This window comes from Amblyomma mixtum, chromosome 7 (assembly GCF_055824585.1).
Source record: "Amblyomma mixtum isolate Tamu chromosome 7, ASM5582458v1, whole genome shotgun sequence".
Lineage (NCBI taxonomy): Eukaryota > Metazoa > Arthropoda > Arachnida > Ixodida > Ixodidae > Amblyomma > Amblyomma mixtum.
Window position 1 is genome coordinate 124204681 of NC_143018.1, and position 18078 is coordinate 124222758.

At 45.8% G+C, this 18078-nt stretch overlaps 2 protein-coding genes across 3 annotated transcripts; one reads left to right on the forward strand and one right to left on the reverse strand.

Moving 5' to 3' along the window:
* Window positions 1-6078: 6078 nt before the first annotated feature.
* On the reverse strand, window positions 6079-9116 carry LOC149337394 (uncharacterized). 2 transcript variants are annotated; one of them, XM_089554874.1, is made up of 3 exons: window positions 8892-9116; window positions 6458-6555; window positions 6079-6358 (listed from the first exon to the last, which is right to left on the reverse strand). In XM_089554874.1, the coding sequence occupies exons 1-3, from the start codon at window positions 8902-8904 to the stop codon at window positions 6107-6109; spliced, it is 363 nt and encodes a 120-aa protein (XP_089411000.1). In that variant the 5' UTR covers window positions 8905-9116; the 3' UTR covers window positions 6079-6106. The 2 variants fall into 2 exon arrangements, 1 of the variants encoding a protein (XP_089411000.1); XR_016284626.1 differs by lacking the exons at window positions 6079-6358; window positions 6458-6555 and adding an exon at window positions 8504-8644.
* A 4621-nt stretch (window positions 9117-13737) lies between these two features.
* LOC149337395 (uncharacterized) lies at window positions 13738-17877 on the forward strand. The gene is made up of 3 exons (XM_089554418.1): window positions 13738-13972; window positions 14218-14369; window positions 17797-17877. The coding sequence occupies exons 1-3, from the start codon at window positions 13777-13779 to the stop codon at window positions 17875-17877; spliced, it is 429 nt and encodes a 142-aa protein (XP_089410544.1). The 5' UTR covers window positions 13738-13776.
* Window positions 17878-18078: the final 201 nt, after the last annotated feature.

The following is an 18078-nucleotide window of genomic DNA, read 5'->3' on the forward strand; positions in this document are numbered from 1 at the left end:
TGAGCTTGACGGTAGTTCCATTTCTCTACAAACTAACAACACCCCCATCGCAGACAACGAGTGTCCCCCAATATTTAACAACTTCTTATCTGTATTCTCTTCCGAAGATCGTTCTGCTCTAGCTGATGTTCCCGATCTGAATTACCGCTACATGACACGCATTCAAATAACTTAAGAAGGCATCGCCTGTCTAAAAAGTACTCTTAAGGCGGGGTACCCTTCAGCTGGTGTTGATGGCATTAATTCTAAAAGTTTATAAAATACAGTTCCAGTGGCAAGCAAATTATTATTTCATATTTTTCAGCAATCTTTAACTACACGAATACTGCCCTCAGACAGGAAGATAGCTCAAACAGTATCGATTTTTAAATCCGAAAACAGGAACTCAGCTGAAAATCACTGTCCTATATCTCTGACGTGCATCTGCTGCAAAATGCTGGAACATATAATTGCATCGCATGTTTTCAGTCATCTTGAACAGAATGACTTTTTTTACGCTAATCAACACGTGTTTAGGAAGGGTCACTACTCCGAAACACAATTATTCGAACTAACTAGTGATTTGCATTTTATATGAATGAAAACCTTCAAACTAATTGTATATTCCTTGACTTCACCAAAGCGTTCGACCGGGTAGCTCACTGGAGCATGATTTCGAAATTATCATCGCTCGGTCTAGACTCGCTAACTTTAAGAGGGCTTCGCAACTTCCTCTCGCATCGCCAACAGTTTTTATTTGTTAATAATCTGTCTTCTAACCTTTCCCTGGCTAGCTCCGGTGTGCCAAAGCGCAGTGTGCTTGGTCCCTTATTATTTCTTATGTATATATTGTAGCGTGCAACGCGAAACAGAACACCGGAGCAGAGACGACAAAACTGCGGCGGTCCCTCAGTGGTCAAGTGCGCGAGCGAGAGCCAACTAACTTCTTCCTCTTCTAGTGCATGCACTACTTCTGTCTCTTCGAATGCATGTATCACTGCCCCCCTCTTCTGCAGCATCGACACGATGCGGCTAGGAGGGAAAAATCAGCGAAAGGGAAGAACACAGCTGCAGTGAACCGCAGTTCAGTCAGGTAGCAGGTAGTGTTAAGGCTTCATGCGAACAACGTGTACGACTTCAGTTCTGTGCGACCGGCGCGATGAACAAGCTGTCGGGGCGGGAGCAACTGCATAAGTCACATCACTGATGCGGCGCACTACTTCGTAAGGGCCGATGTATCGGTGCAGCAGCTTTTCAGAGAGCCCGCGGCGACGAACAGGTATCCAAATCCACACAAGGTCGCCGGGAGCATAACTAACGAAACGGCGTCCAAAGTTGTACCTAGCGGCGTCAGTCTCCTTTGACGGTGGATTCGCAGGCGGGCCACTTGACGCGCTTCCTCAACACGCTGAACGAAGGTATTTTGCTTCCCCTGCTTGGTCTCTATGACTGCAGTATGTGTAAATAAATAAAAAAAAATAAAATCTACGTCAATTTCAGCGTCAGAGTCGCAGTAAGGGTCGACGGGTAACATAGCATCCGGCGGAGTGGTCACCTGGCGACCGAAGACAAGCTGAAAGGGGGTCAGTCGGGTTGTTTCCTGCAGGCAGATGTTGTACGCAATTGTTACGTACGGCAGGATGGCGTCCCAAGCTCGATGCTCGACGTCAACGTACATTGATAGCATGTCGCCCAATCGAAAATTCCACCAGGCCGTATGTGGTGTTAACACCAGAGTGGAAATTCAGACACGGTTCTGGTGTTTCCGGGCTGGTGTTTCCGGGCTGGTGTTTCCGGGCTGGTGTTTCCGGGCTGGTGTTTCCGGGCTGGTGTTTCCGGGCTGGTGTTTCTGTGGCCGAGAAACCCACGACGTTGTGCCTGGTGTTAACACCAGAAAATACGGTTTGGTGTCTCCGGGCTGGTGTTTCCGGGCTGATGTTTATGGGCATAAAAATCCACCAGGCCGTGACACCAGACGACGTTTCCATGCATGCAGGCATACAGGCTCGTATCACGAGCCTGGCATGTGCCCTGTTGCATTCGGTATGTATGGTGAGACGTAATGGTGCATTATATGGAGAAAGTTGCATAGGAAAAAATCCCATGCCACTTCTTGGATAAAGAAACATGCAATTTTCTATGCTTACGCAAGATGTTTATTTCGGGGGCCTCTGTCGCCGCAGCTCACAGGCTTTTTGGGACAACCACATTCGAATGTTTTTCGAGGCTTTGGCGACGTCCTCCTCTCCGTAGCCTTTTCGTGACGCGTAGTGCGTGAAAAACACTGTGTAGAAAAGAAAATGCACCATGAGTGTTAGAATGCCGCACATTTGGATCTCCGCACTAGTTAATTTAGCCGCGGTACATTAGAATGCAGCTGTAAACAAACAAAAAAATTTGAGGGGGCATTTAAGCTCTGCGGCTCACAGTTTTCTTTATTTAAGAGCCACCTCTCACAACCAATCATTAATTTCACTGCTACCTGCCATGATGGGCAGTTTTCTCACAATCCAGTCGGGATGTTGTGATGATGCCACAACATATGGTCCTTTCTTCCACTAGCTGTCAAATTATCTGCTATCAAAATTCCTCAATTGCTTTCCCACTGTGAACAATAAACCTTTCAGGCATTATTTTCTTTTAAAAACACTTAAATATTTAATTTCATGGCTGAAGGTGGAAGCACAATATCAATCACACAGAATGTGTAACATTAACAGCAATCAATTTTTGCGGACACAGAGCACATTGAGTGAAAACTTTAGTCTGCTTACTAATAAATCTGAGAGTTAAACTGCAGTTAAATCACAGAACTAATAAATTTGAGAGTTAAACTGCAGTTCAATCACAGAACTAATAAATTTGAGAGTTAAACTGCAGTTAAATCACAGAACAGAGAGCAAGATGACCGCATTCACCTTTCAGTGCATCAACTTTGTGGGGGGTGAGGGGCTGTTGAGGCGGCTTCTCTCCGCCTTGCGCCACGAAGCGGTTCGACAGTGTGCCCGTCACACTCCGCTTAGCGAGCACTTCTGTCGACCAAATGGCAGTCGCGGCTCGCTTCACGAAGTGTGAGCAATTGTTCATAGACCTCTTTGGTCAGATGCACCCCATTGGCCAGGTGAACCTGCATGAAATCAAACCAAACTACTTTCAACACCACTTCATAATGTGAAAAAACAAACACAGCCATACAGCCCATAAAAACAGCTGCTTCAAGGCAATCTGTGTTCAGTGTAGGTTGGAATATAGCAGTTAATGCAGCACAAAAAAAAAGGATACGTCACTTTCCTATCTGCCCTCAGCTCATGACAATATTGCGGCCCCTGGCCAAGTAATAAAACAACAAAACAAGAAAAAGGTAGGCACTTCCAAGAAATTACAGTAATCAAAATTGGCCATGTTACGTCCACTGCAACACAAATGCCTCCCCCACGGATTTCCAATAACAAACATGAGGAATTCACAGCCCCAAATATTTTCAAAATGTGTCCTCTTACTAGCTGTCGAAGCTTTCACACTCGCAGACAACCAGCTATATACCACACATCTTGCCTAAATCAATACCCAGGTCCCATGCAAGTCTATTGTTAAGCTCGAATATTCCAAACCAAGAGTTGTGCTTCATTCCACACTGCTCTCGTCGCACCCGAGTGCACCTGACCACCATCTGGTTGGATGTTTGTTTGACTTCAATGGTTTCCGGCCTGTTTCAAAGAATGCCATCCCACAAAAATTTTCTGTATTGACCAATTAATATTGGAGATATAGCTATCACAATCAAGAAATTTCGCTGCCTTCTGTTTTGGTTCCAGCAACTGAAAAGTGCAGTATTATCAAAGCACGCACACATACACTGCAAGCCATGAAAAGATGGAAGTACAGGTGTGTTTTTTGTTGCATTCCTACACTATCATTTAGAGGAACACACAATATAAATTTGAGTTGGCATGCATCCCGTTATATTCTCAGAGACCACTCTCATTCAAAATGTGAGCTTTTATCAGCTAGAAAACACCAAAAAACGATGTACATATGTTGCCACTAGCGGCTCAATTTATCCAGAGTACTTGTTTGTTTGTAATCTCTGAACATGGTCAGGGGACCTTTAATGTTATGGCTGTCACTGAAGGAATGAAGCTGCCTGAATAGTAATTGCCCGGCAAGTTTGTTGCTTGTGAATGTACTCTGCTTCTGCCACCTTGCCAGTGCCTGTGGTACAAGACACAAGAGTTTCAGTCTCTCGCCTTCGCTATTATGTGCAACAACTAAGTGGTAACGTTACTACTAATATTAAATATTATTAAGCTGTATCTTTAACCATACCCTCGCATCCTCTGCTACTGTGCACACTTGTGTGCCTTCCCTGGTGGGGCCTTCCTCCTGGCTGCCCAAACCACCCTCTGGGAACTCCACATGAACCAGGGCTCCAGGAATGGGGCTCGGTGGGGGCTCAGAGGTGGCTGCAGGTGGAGAGGAGGGAGCTGGGAACACCTCAGCCAAAGGGGCATCTTTTGCAGGCGCCCAGGTAGCAGCTGCCGATGTAGCAGCCATCAGTGACGAAGCTGCTGATGCCGCAGGTGCCGGTGCCGCAGGTGCCAATGCCGCAGGTGCCAATGCCGCAGGTGCCAATGTCGCAGGTGGAACAGAAGCAGACGCCGCAGGAGCAGATGCAGCAGAGGCAAATGCAGCATTGGCAGGTGCAGCAGAGGCAAAAGCAGCACGGGCAGGTGCAGCACTGGCAGATGCAGCCGCCACGGCCGCGGAAGGTGCAGACGCAGCAGGCAGTGCTGCAAAGGGTGGCACAGATGTAGGCCAATGAAAATAACTTCACCAACGATCATGGTTTTTTGTAATGCGAAATTTGAGCACAGCTTAATTTTTTATGTATTGAGGCAGAAAACAGACAATACTTAAGCTACCCTCAAGAGTACAATGTGGAGCACTCACGCTTTATCCAGTGCAAGGCCTCTAAACTACAACACTGAAAGAACGCTCCTCAGCGGTGCGGAGTGGAGCAGTACAACCCTTGCCTGGCTGCAGCGTCCTCTCCTGTGTTTACTGCTCTTTGCAAGAATGCATTGCAAGTTGGTCGCCTCAGTGCTTCAAAGAGAAATGTTGAAGCCACAGAGGACGAGTCTTGAGTCTTTGTTAGGAGCGGGCCGCGAGGCACATGTCCCGTATATTTATAATATTGTGTGCCTGTTCCCATGGTAAACACCTCGCACTCCACAAACAGCCCTCATACACGCTCATGCATGTGCTGGTTGACAATTCGACTGCAGATTCATGCCCGACTCAAGTTTAGACGCAGTTTTGTGGTAGATGTTACACTGATTCCAACATAATGAGCCATGCATCTGTGCGAAAAGTGCCTCCAAAATAAGCTCCACTACAACCTTAACCCCCGTTATTCCTTCCCATAGCTTGGGATTTTTTGCGGCATGGCTCACTGCTGTGCCAAAAGATCTATCAGTTCGTGTCCCACAAGAAACTGCATGTTTAGATATGGCTTTGTCAGGTATTTATTATATTTTTTTCTAACACCTGAAGTAATAAATTTTAAATCTGACATTAATGGAAAGCTTGGTCTTATTCAACAAGCCAACATGACTGAGTGAACTACTAGCGTGTTGACTTTGTGAACAAATAAAAAATTGTGATTTATGGCTTAGCCACAATTTACAATTAATCGATGTCCCGAAGCGACACACAGGCTATGAGGGACACCGCAGTGGAGGGCTTCGGAATAACTTTGACCACATGGGGTTTTTAATGGGCAGACGTTGCAGAGTACACGGACCCTTTTTGTGTTCTGCCTCCTTCGAAACGCCGCCACCACGGCCAGGATTGAACACAGGTGTCCTGGCTAAGCAGCCAAGTGCCCTGACCACTCAGCCACCGAAGCAGGTACAACAATTATTGGTATGGTGTTTTAAAGCAAGGGAAGAGAGTAAAAGAGTAACACAAAAAGATTTGTCGGCAGTCATGGCTAGGTTAAATCCTTCAAAGTGAGAGCAAGTTGCTCTTCAGTCCGCAGATTTCAATATGCGCCGTAAGCTATTCCCCCCCTCCCACCCCAACACACACACACTTCCTTCTTAAACCACCCAAAAATTTTTCCAGGTTATGTGACCTGAAAACATTTAATCAATAAGCTTGACCAGCAGGAAATACAGGAAAAAAAACTCCTTATAAGGAGTGTACCATCAGCTGAGAGGAAGCGCAAGAGCTGGTGCTGCAGCTTGATGTTCAGCTGGCGCAGCTCCTCATTTTCTTTTCTCAGCTTCTGCACCTCTTTCTCTGCTGCTGTCTCCGTGCTAAGGTCGTCCGTTGCGGCCTGCTGCGCGAGCATCCGCAACTTTTTGATGTTTCGAACCTGCAGTAGTTAACACAGTGTCAAAACACATATTCACCCATATTGTCTTTAACATTATAATTTCATTAGAAGGTTCGGGTTTCAATTGCGCATACATACTTTATCACGTGCCAGGTCTCTTGGGCGTTTTGCGGGGCGCGCGACTGCGCCACGATGTCGTTGACCAGAAATATGTTGGTCCATTTCTTCTTTGGATTCTGGGAAGAAATCTCTTTTAGCAGTATGTTCGCACAATTTTCCATACATTGATTGTAATGATAAAATGCAAGATAATGTTTCCTGCACCAAGCCTTTTGCAGCAGCTTCTATTCTAAATTATTTAATTGACAGTGCCTATCTGGCCATCAGCCAGAATTCCCCCAACACTCATCAGAGACTGGCTGCTCAATTGAGTAGTCTGTCCTTTTTTTAAGAATGAATCATTTTCGCCACTGTTCAGCAGCAGTAACAAACATTGCTATATGAAACTGCAGCCCCAGGCTTTTTTGTTTATGGGGGTTCAACGTCCCAAAGGAACTCAGGCTATGAGGGATACCGCAGTGAACGGCTTCAGAAATTTCGACCTCCTAGGGTTCTTTAATGTGCACTGACCGCACAGTACACGGGGGCCTCTAGAATTTCGCATTCATGTCAAGTTTTCAAGAAAAAATGCAGAATCGACACTTCCTACCTAGTGTGGCGTGAGAACCTCTGTCACATTTGGCAGCTTTCTCGGCTACAGAGGTCTTCACAGTTTAATATTCAATACACGTAGCTAGGACATGGTCATCAACTGAGCTGTAACCAAGAGCAGTGAAGTATACATTTTATGCTTCCGAACTAGTCCCAAGTGATACACCCCCCCCCCCCCAAAAAAAAAAAAAGCAACGGGTTCACCCTGGGAAGACCAGCCACTCATCACTTGTACATAAGACAGTTCATTACTACAACTGAAGAATGCCTGGAGGGGCGCCAGTGAGAAAAAAAAAACGTATTCACGAGGCCCAGTTGATGGAGGTGCCGGTGTAATTTCAGCTGGGCGACTCTACCATCTATCGGACACTGCCAGATTAATTTCGTTACATCCATCAACATGCAACATGCTGCAAACAGGACGGAATTCGCAAACCTGCAAGTTGAACGTGAGAACTGCACAACAGCGGTGCGCGTTACGAAAGGCAGAAAAGCTCAAGAACACATTCCTATAGCCCTGACAAGCAGATTCGAGTGCTGTACCGCCGTCAGCACGCTTAAAGGCCGGGATACATGCGGCGTTTTTTCCGACGACATTCGCGCGGCAGAAAACGTCGCGGCGGCGCGACGCCGGGCTGGAGATACATGGAGCGTTGAAGCGGCGGCGCGCCGCCGCGCATCCCTCGACGCGAAAGCAAATGTGATCAACAAGTGGCAAACACCAACTGTGCAAGGAGGTCTGTGAGAACAGCGACGCTGACCATTCTGTTAAAATCAGGAAAGTTTCACTTCGACACCACTGTACAAAATTTAGCACGGGCGCTTAAGTATCTATAAAGATTTGCGTGCTCGAATGCATGCCGTCGCGTACCTTTCGACGCCCGCTCAGCCGCGGACACCAGCGGCTGCGGTTTTCTTCGACACATTCGCTTCAGGGAGGGAGCCCAGGCATTCCTATCCAAGATTCGGCCGTGTACTCCAAAAAAAGCGACATTTCAAGCCTGATGAAGCGTTTATTTTCACGACAATAACATTCCCGTGCCAAAAACACTGCGTAGCTCGACGGCCGTGGCGGCCATGTTGGCGGCGGCCGGCGGAGGACCGGAAGAGCGGGCTTGCTGCGCTGCTATTGGCTCGCTTCAGCCGCCGCTTCCGGTCTCACCGGACGCCGCGCGTCAAAATCTAGCCTGTCCTGATCGGCGGCGGCGGGCGTTTTTTCGACGCCGGGCGTCAAATCTGCGCCGTCGGGCGAAAATCGACGACTCGCCGCGGTAAAAACGCTCCATGTATTCCGGCCTTAACAAAGCAACCACAGCTATCCAACGGCCGGCCGTTGGCCGTCCGTTTCGGATGTTCCGGACGGACATCGATTTCGAACGTCCGTTCCCGGATCTTTCTCGGATGTTTGCATATATGGCACATGCATACTTTCTTCGTGTCCGCGGGCCAATAAAATGAAAAAGCAACTGAAAGTACAGCGAGAATATTTTATTGTGACTGTACATCAGCACAGGACTGAGTTAATGTGAAGTGTGTAACTCCTCAATAAGACGTAAAACTTCGAGCGCACATCCATCTTCCTACTTCCATGATGAAGCAGAAGCGAACAGCTTTCTGCAAAAAATGAAAAGAAAAAGGTTAGTAATCAAGTCCACGCCAAATGTCAGTAGACCATGATAAATTCAAAAATGCTTGGCAACTTTGTTATTGGTATTCTCAACCCATTCTCAACAAGTCTCAACCCATCCGTAGCCCACACCACAGTATAGCCACAACATAACTCCAACTCTCCCGCGAGAGAATGTTACAGATCCTGCTCCACTGTCATAAAAGTAATTCCCAAGCAGTGTACTGCACTTACCTCCGTAGGACATGCCGTAGGCAATCACACTAGGCCTTCTTTCATCCGAAGTCGGTGTAGTACGATATTCCAGCGTTCCAGGAGGGCTTCAGGCACTTGCCGCATCCTTCGAATTGTTCAAGTTACACACCACTTTCGTCCGCAGACTAAAAAAAGCCACACATTCTAGTAACAGAGCTCAAAAGGGGCACCACACTTCGCACCAAACCAGCAACGCCGCCATTACGCCGCTGCACTCTGTGGCTGATGGATTGGATTGGGCTGACTAAAGCTGCATTTATGATGATGATAGCGGAGTTAAACGGGAGTTTTGAATTTACAAGTGGTTTCAATCGCGTTTTACCACGGCTAGGGTGGCTACCACGGCGGACACGATGTCGCTACTGATTTTTAGATGTTTTCTAGATGTAAATTAGTAATTGATTTACTGTAAATTTGTGTAGCACTCGCTCCTACCCTTAAATAAATTTAGTTCAGCAGTGGCCCTTGCACTGCAAGTATATGACTAGGGAATTGCGCGAATTTACAAAAGTCCTCAAGTCAAACCGTGTAGCTCATGGAAATAATTTCTCCAAAGCAGATATGCAGATATTAACGCAATTTCTCGCACACTAGCCAATAAAGCTGACAAAATTTCCTTCGCGAATAAAATTTTCTAGGTTAAAAAAGCGAACTCTACAGTATACATACTCGAATGGCGCGACTTTTTTGTGTGAACAATTATAAAAAACTCTATACTCATATCCGGAGAATATACTCCACCGTACATCCCTCGGACGTACACCTTGTCTCTAATGCGGATAGACAAAAGCGGATACTGTCTGTACGTCCGGCGGATGTATGAATACGGATATCCGAAATCGGATTGTGCTCGTACGTCCGATGGACGTCCGATCTCGGCAAAGGACGTTCGGATCTAGCTCGTACGTCCGACGGATATCTGTGGTTGCTTGGAGGAACGCTCGCTTGCGCGTCCTGCACTGATATTACAGCCTCTGAGCGCTGGGCGCAGAGTCCAAGGCCATACTGCACGGTATGTGTGCGGACGTTGGAGACAGCTCGTGCCCTGCTTCCACTTTAATTTTGTCTCAGACGCAGCGGCCGACGCCCAGCGGCACTAACGTCAGTGAAAGACAATCGCTCGAGCGTCTGTGTTAAGCGTGCTCACGGCGGTACATACATAGAGGCTGAATGAAGTTTCAATATCAATCAACGCCCTGTACATTAAAGGCACTGGAAATACACGGGTAGCTACAGCTGGTGCAAAGTAGAAATTACAAAAGTACTCAGACAGTAATAAAAGTGTTCTTACCTGTCATCTGTAGGATTTCCGCGTCGTAGTATCCGCCCTTTGTTTTGTCGTCCCCCTCCCAATAGACCTGATAGATATTTCCCGCCGCAAAATCTTCCGTGCTCTTTGGGTGGAAATTTTTCACAAGAACCGATGAAGTGACTTTTTTCCCGTTGTCAAGCAGAAACTTCACGTAAATGTAAAACACCATTGCACTGATGCACACTCGGGAGCAAGTCACCAATGTCGCGCAGTATAGAACAAAAAGGATGTTGGAACGGTTGGAACAAACTATCTACATGATGTTTTGACAACGTAATGGTGTGTGTGGCGCTGCAGTCTTGTCAAACAAAAAATTGCATGCTGATGAGACTGCTTTAGCGCGTTGCTCTGAAACAGATTGAGTTATCTGTAGATGTTGCAAATGTAGTAGTTAACTTTGTAAGCGCCACTTTCTTTTTGGCTAGATTGTAGCGTTTGCCTTGCTGGGAGAGGCGGGCACGCATAGAAGCTATAAAAAAAAAGAAAGGAGAGGCGGGCGCGCGGAATTTCCCGCGCAGTCTGTAGTCGCCTCCTTGGTTGTACGTTCCATCTGTCTTCAGTGTCGTTCTTGCACCTTATACAAGCCAACGCCTCATCTACTTGTACAAGCCTGTTACAAGCGTGCAAAGGAGGTGCTCCAACATGCCTCCCAAAAAACGCTACCGCGCCTATTTGGAGCCAAATGCGCTATCACTGAAAATTCCGCGGCAGACGACATGGAGCCGGCTGCAAAAGGAATCCGCTGCAACGTCTCAAGCACCGCAGGTAATTCACCGACTTGTTTACGTCATATGCTAGGGCCCATTCACTTTCTGCGGCGAAAAGTTTTACATTCCATGAACTCATAAAGAATCCGCAAGTGTTTTTTTTTTTTTTCCGAGCTGCGCAATGTTGCAAAAGCGACCTTTGCCATTAGGCTTGTGAGCCGTGAGAAGAAGCCCGCTTTTTAGTGAATTTTTGAAGCAAAACGCGGGGCGAGCAAGTGCATATTTGTGGGTGTGGATGCCTAAAAGAGGTACGGGTCGCTGCGAAATAAAAGGCACTGCAGAAGTTGAGTGAAGTAGGGACAGCAAAGAAGGGCAAACGGGTGCTGGAGCTGGACAGCTCGAAACGCCGAGCACCGGCGGCACGGATCATGACGGCGCGGCTGCTGCTGTGCGTTGTGCGTGCATTACCGTAATGGAGATTTGCTTCGCTAGACTGTGCCGCGCTCCTTTGAAGCGTTGCCTTTTGAATAACTTAGACCTATTCGTTTATTCTGTATTTCAACTTGCCCCCCCCCCCCCCCCCCACCACACACACTTTTTTTTCTTTGTGAAAGGGGGGGGGGGGAGAAAGCTAAAGTCATATTTTTTTCTTTTGCGGAATCGCGAGAACCTAGCGTCCTTACACCCACCGCAGGCAGTGGTCATGCTCTTACCTGCGCGGTAAGCATGCATCTAAAGAGAGTTCCTGAAAAGGCGGAGCTTACATTGCTTACATGGCCTCTCAACGTCCAAAATATTGTCTGTGATGGATGCAGACGGCTGATAGCAGAACGCAGCATGCAGAAATGAGAAACAGGGCTAGGAAACGGAAATGATGAGTTTGATGAATGAAACCATGGCAAAATTTTGTCGCATCAAAGATTGTGGCAGAAGAGCAAGGCAGCGCGGGTGTACAATGATCAGGAAAAAAAGCACTCCGCAGCATCGAATTAAGAGGAAGAAGAAACAGAAGCAGAAGGAGACTGGTGAGGTGAAATGTGGATCGAAATATTGCGTTGTGAGGGCCTTTTGTAACATAGCCAGGCTGAAATACAGCCAAATAGCAGCCAAATTGGATGTAGCCGCCATCATTTGGGGACTTGAGCACAGGCGCCAATGAAAAATGCTGCGTATAGAAGAGTTCATCAACATAAATGCAGTCAAACACGAACTCCAACTGAACACTATAAATGTGTGAGAGGTGTCGACTACATCGGCATACTATATGTAGATGTGGCAAACATGAGTTTACGTGTCGTACATTAGCCACCACCTGTCATTTCTCACCATCCTAGGCGATGGCATAAAAGACATCCGAGGAAATAAAGCTCTGATTACTAACAACACTTGGTTAAGTATGCAACAAATGCCGGGAAGTATGCATGCAATTCTGCTCTGACATCATCTGTGAGCAGCACGGATTGCACTGATACTTTTTAAAGCCCGTAGTAATTTTTATGGAAAATTCCTGTGCATACCAGTAAGAATGACAAAAAGTAAAAACACTAAGCCCTCAACATAGCGGATCTCTCAGGTCTCTCTCTTTGTCCAGCAGAACACCGGTTCAGACAAATCATCTCATGTCAGTGTGTGAAGCTCACTTTATAGCACTGTGAGAGCTGGAGCCGGTCACTTGGTCAGCATCTTATCACAGCGAATGGCAGAGTTGTGTGCAGTGGACGCAATTACAACTGCTGTCCTCTCACATCCATTCCCATTTCGTCAGCTGGAATAGTCTCAAATGCTCAATCTGGGTAAAGAACAAGCGGTGTGAGGATGGAGAAGCAATTCAGCATTAATTGGGCTCACATCATGCCATGATAAGATGCTGACCCACTAATCAGCCGGATTTCTCAAAGCATGCCACTCGGGCTTTCGTCACTGTCTGATGTAGCTAATACATTCCTCTTTTGTTTATTCTTTGCAGTTAGCTGCAGTAAATGAGGTACCAAGAGGGGACGCTGAGGTTACAGACGAACAAACTGAGAGTGAAGAATGTCTGCTGCCACTACCTCAGCTCTCTAAACAAGCAGGAAGTGCTGCCTCTTTTAACCAGAATGCTGAGCAGGGAGACCCTGATGTGTATGCGGAAGCTGACGACCCAGATGATGATCTTTCTGATTTCATCGCAGCCAACTCAAAGACGACTCTTCCTGGCCAGTCCACAACTCGACTGCAAGCCATGCTCCTGATATTATCATTTGTTGTGGCAGCTAAGCTACCATGGACACAAGTTGACAGCTTGCACAAGCTTCTGAACGCCCTCTTTGCTGAAGAGGTTTTTCCTTTAACCAAATATGGTTTTCGAAAACTGTGGAGGCTTCAGCAGTCAAAAATAGTGAGCATTCATGCCTTCTGCCCGACTTGCCAGTTCTTAATTGATGGCAATGGTACCAGCCACTGGCGTTGCCGAATTTGTTCAGAAGTTGCAAGCCTAGGAGAGCTTTTGAAGAAGGGGAGCTTTTTCATCACTCTTAACTTGAAGCGACAACTGCGACAGCTCCTGAAACGCATGGGCAAAATAGTTGGAAGCAACCTGCTTCAGCTTGCTTCATCATGCCTAGATGCTTTCACCGATATCACAGATGGCCTGTTCTACAAGAAAGTTCGCAGCGACCACAAAATGAAGTGGAGTGACCTAACTTTGACGATGAATACTGATGGTGCACCGGTATTTAAGTCAAGCAAAGGTTCTGTGTGGCCAATACAAGTTGCCCTCAATGAGCTTCCCGTTCCTCTGTGGTGGAAGAATATTTTGGTTGGAGCAGTGTGGTTCGGCAAGGAGCATCCACCTGCACATCTCTTCATGAAAACCTTTGTGGACAAGTTCCAAGAGGTTGGCAGCCTGATGTGGACCTTTGCTGATCAAGTTGTGGAGTCTGCAGTCAGAATTGTGTGCTGCTGTGTCGACTCACCGGCCAGAGCTGCTTTGCTCAATGCAAAGCAGTACAACGGGTACTACGGCTGCACTTGGTGTCTTAACAAGGGAACTTTAGTTGACGGTGAGACTCCTGCTTTCATTCAGTCTTATGAAGGACACAGATATACAGCATATGTTTTACATGGCAGATTGGTTGCCAGCGGTAAAAGTAAGGTATAACAGCCTACTTGGCTAGTTGGATGTTTTATACTTTGCCGGTGTTATATTCATGTTTTTAATTATTTTCATTTGTTCTTTACTACTGCTTTGATCTGTGCGGCATGAAGTGAGTTTTGATTTTAATGATTTGTTGTGTTTTTGTTGTAGGCACAGTAAAGTACACGTTTGAAGGCGGTGCCATGGTTGAAAGGTCCCACGACACTGTGCTGTCAGCCATGTCCCTTGCAGTTACAAGAAAGTGCTCTGTCGATGGAGTGAAGGGGCCATCTCCAGTTACGAAGCTAGGAACATTGGACTTAGTCTGGGGCTTCCCTCCCGATTATATGCATTGTGTCCTGGAGGATGTGACTGCACAAATGACAGAGCTTTGGCTGTCTGCAACTGGGAAGCCTTGGTATGTAGGAAATAGAATTGCCGAGCTAAATCAGCGTATATTGAAAGCACGGCCACCAATAAGCTTCTCGAGACTGCCAAGGCCAATTTCAGAGAGGGCATTCTGGAAAGCCACAGAATGGAAGTATTTGTTGCTATACTACAGTGTACCATGCCTTCAAAACATTCTGCCAGATAGATATATTAGGCATTTTTCATTGCTGGTAGAAGGCATTTTTATGCTGCTGAGAGAAAGTGTTGAACGCAGTGACACTTTTATTGCAGAAAGGTTGCTGAAACAGTTTGTGGAGGAAGTGAAAATATTTTATGATTAAAGTGCGCAAACATTCAATGTTCATCAACTTCTACATCTGGCGAAATCTGTTAGGATGACAGGTCCACTGTGGGCCACGTCAACCTTCCCATTTGAAGGGGGCAACGGGGACATCTTGAAGCTTTTGTCTGCTGCGAAAGGGGTTCCTCGGCAAATATCAGAAAGATTCATTATGAATGGAGTTCTAAATTCTTTGAAACGTCTGGTACCTCTTCCTCCATTTTTGAAAAAGCAGCAGGAGCTAATTTCAGGTAAAATTTCTAAACAGCACAAATCTAGTGTCTTCGGTGCAGCTTTGCCACCTTGTGTCTATGAAGAACCCATCCAAATACTGTTGAGGCAAAACATTGGTTCCGAGGCATGCGTAAGTGAGTACCTTAGAGCTCGTGTCAAGGGGTTCACTGTACACAGCGCCCATTATCAACAAGAAGAAAGAACATGTTCATGCTACCTGGAAGCAAGTAACGGCAAACTTGTTAAAATTCTCAAGGTGTTTGCTGCTGACAGCAAAATCTTGCTGTTGTGTCAAGAATTGATTACTGAAGTGTTTGAGCTGCCCTTTTTGTTCAGAATCGAGCACCCTCCATTTGGCATTGCTCTCTGCATGCTTTGCGAAGAAAGCGTTGTTTCATCTTGTGTGCTTGTGGAACAAGAGAGCACATTCTTAGTGAAGATGCCTAATCTTCATGAAAGTGATTAGTCATTTTCAGTACCATGAGGGAACAGCATGAAAATATTCTTGAGTAAGACACTTGTATCCCACTTGCTTCAAATGCTGTCAAATGGGAAAATGCCGCCCCTGTGCACCATATTTTTGCATGCTGGATACTACCGAGCTATGAAACAAACCATTCAGCATATTTTTAACTTTTAGGCCTCCTTGGTGTTATGCTTTTACAAGCACGGGCGTACAGTTCGACACGGCCCACTTTTGCAGGGAAACAAAAATTTAAACTTCTTCAGCTTTTGAGCTTTTTTCATCGGTGAACTGCAACATAATACTTCTTGAAGCAAGTTTCAGTGTACAAGCAAGTCGTCTTATACATCCAAAAGACTGCGGTATGGATATTTACCATATTTGAGGTCTTTTTATGAAGTGATTGCTACAGCTCTGTTCCTCTCTTTTTCTACAAAACCAGTGGTCAAAACTGGTTCAAAGCGATGTCATTCTGAGCACAGTTTTACGATATGTATGCAGCATGTGAGACACGAATACAGCTTTGTGAAAAATGCAAAAATGATGATGCTGATCTTTTCGACATAGACAAAATACCCTTTGCCCAGTCTGTTGCACATCTTCCTCATAGCAGTTTCACTCATCCACTTTTTCACTGATCTCCATTTATGATTGTGGCCAACTTGCTATTGCGTTTTAGAAAATTCAAAATGTCTTGAAACTTGGCAGCACATTGCAAGGTACATAGTTAGTGTTGTTTGAGGTTGCAGCGTGTTGCATTATCATTAACACACTGTCTTGTTTGTTGTGCATGTTCACTGTCACATGGCAGTGGCATCCAGTACACTGTCTTGTGCATGTTCAGCAAGAAAATGTTTCGATAGGCATGTTTTTCTTTGCATTTGCCAACACGTCAACACATACATGCTTCAATGGCAGCTTAGTACAAAATTCACATACGTACTTGCCAACTGTCTCCATCAAGGGAACACGTAGCCTTAAATATTGAGCCCGCTGGACAGACCAACCAAAGCATGAATGCTCCTGCAGTGCCGTGTTTCACATGAGGTTCGGAACTTGGTATTCGGAGAAGCCTTTGCCCCACAGTATATGCAGTTTAGCTGATGATTTCTCTACAAGATATATCCCTATATATATGACTTAGCAACCCGAATGAGCCAGCTTTTTTGTAAGTGTTCATTTCTGTTAAATGAACACACTTCCCTGGCGAAAATCTTTTCCAGCACAACTGGTTTATAGAACAATTTCCAGTGGGTTCCAGTTGGAACCATCTGGGTTCCACATGGTTCCAACTGGAACCAGCTGGAAATTGTTCCATAAACCAGTTAGGCTGGGAAAGATTTTCACCAGGGTTATCAGGGACTGTTATCTCTGTGTTTTCAATCTGTTCCCGAGTTCATGAACAGTTCTTTGAAGCAGTTCTCATGCATTCGTTTATATCCAGTGAAAACTGCACCCATTTATTTTTATTCTTTGCTTACTTCAGCTGGATAACCTGACTGACATTGTATCCTGTGATATGAGCCCTTTTTTATATAATATTGTGCCTTATTAAGTAATGTCAAGTTGCGGTGTGCTGTCTTGTGCATTATTTGCTGCTCTGCTGCTGAGCACGAGTTTTTTTATTCTTGTCCTTCATGCTTCGAAGTAGGCGTTGTCATGAAAAACAGCAACTCATGCTGAAGATGTTCTCTACAGTGTATTTGCACTTCCTTTACACCTTTCCATAGCCTTCAGTGGTAATGTACAGCGGGGAATTTTTTCAGTGCATGTAACTTTGGAAGGGCATTGTTTTCCAAGACCCTTTATATAATGATATGTAAAATGTCTTTTGCTTGTTTTTTTTACCTACATGTGCTGACCTTGAGACTTTGTTTGGCTGTTGATGAAAAAGTTGTCTGGGGCATCTCACCTAGCGGGTGTTAAAACAAGTAAACTACAGTAGCAAAATGCTCCTTTTAGCAGCTATGCAATTGGTGGTGTTTGGTCAGTGCACGAAATAATCGTTGGCCATTTAAACTTGATAGTTCACATTCTCTTCTTCATCTCTTAACAATGTACAGCTCTCATGTCAGTCAGAAAATTAAGCTCTTACAGGCAGAATCTATAGCACAGGGGGAGCTTAGGATGTTTTCGGCTGTTTTGCCGTGTAGCACTTTTCACTGTTGCCAACTCAGTCATGCCTGTTCCTGTCTTGCTGTTCCTTATGGTTTCTGGCATTGCGTCGTTGAGCAAATGCACAGTGCTGTGTGAAGTTGTCTTCAAATGCCCTTGCAAAATTTGTTATCAACTCAACTGGCATTTGCTGTTGTGCTTAATGCAGCTGGCAGCACTTCAGTACTTTCCCACCTGCCCGTCAAGTATTGTGTCTGCACAAAAGCCCACCTCCTTATCACCATTCTGATTCCAGTAATTTCATTGCCTTGATCACTGTGAAAGGCACTGGTAAGCACTGTGGAAGCTGCCTGGCTGTATGAAAGGCCCCACATTGCTACAATTCAGGGGAATGAATTGATGGTGTTCTTTTGTGATGCTTTCAGGGGCACTTTCCCAAATGCCCATTTCGCGAAGGCACTACTGCAACTCTGAAACGAAGGAGTTCTAT

What these genes read in the sequence shown, in the direction of transcription:
- LOC149337394 (XM_089554874.1), bottom strand. An exon ending in GAGACCTGGCACGTGATAAA is followed by an intron (nt 6,359 to 6,457) that starts GTATGTATGCGC and finishes TAACTACTGCAG; the next exon opens with GTTCGAAACATCAAAAAGTT.
- LOC149337395 (XM_089554418.1), top strand. Translation starts at nt 13,777, where the DNA reads ATGAAAACCTTTGTGGACAAGTTCCAAGAGGTTGGCAGCCTGATGTGG. An exon ending in CAAGGGAACTTTAGTTGACG is followed by an intron (nt 13,973 to 14,217) that starts GTGAGACTCCTG and finishes TTTTTGTTGTAG; the next exon opens with GCACAGTAAAGTACACGTTT. An exon ending in AGCTAGGAACATTGGACTTA is followed by an intron (nt 14,370 to 17,796) that starts GTCTGGGGCTTC and finishes TGCTTAATGCAG; the next exon opens with CTGGCAGCACTTCAGTACTT.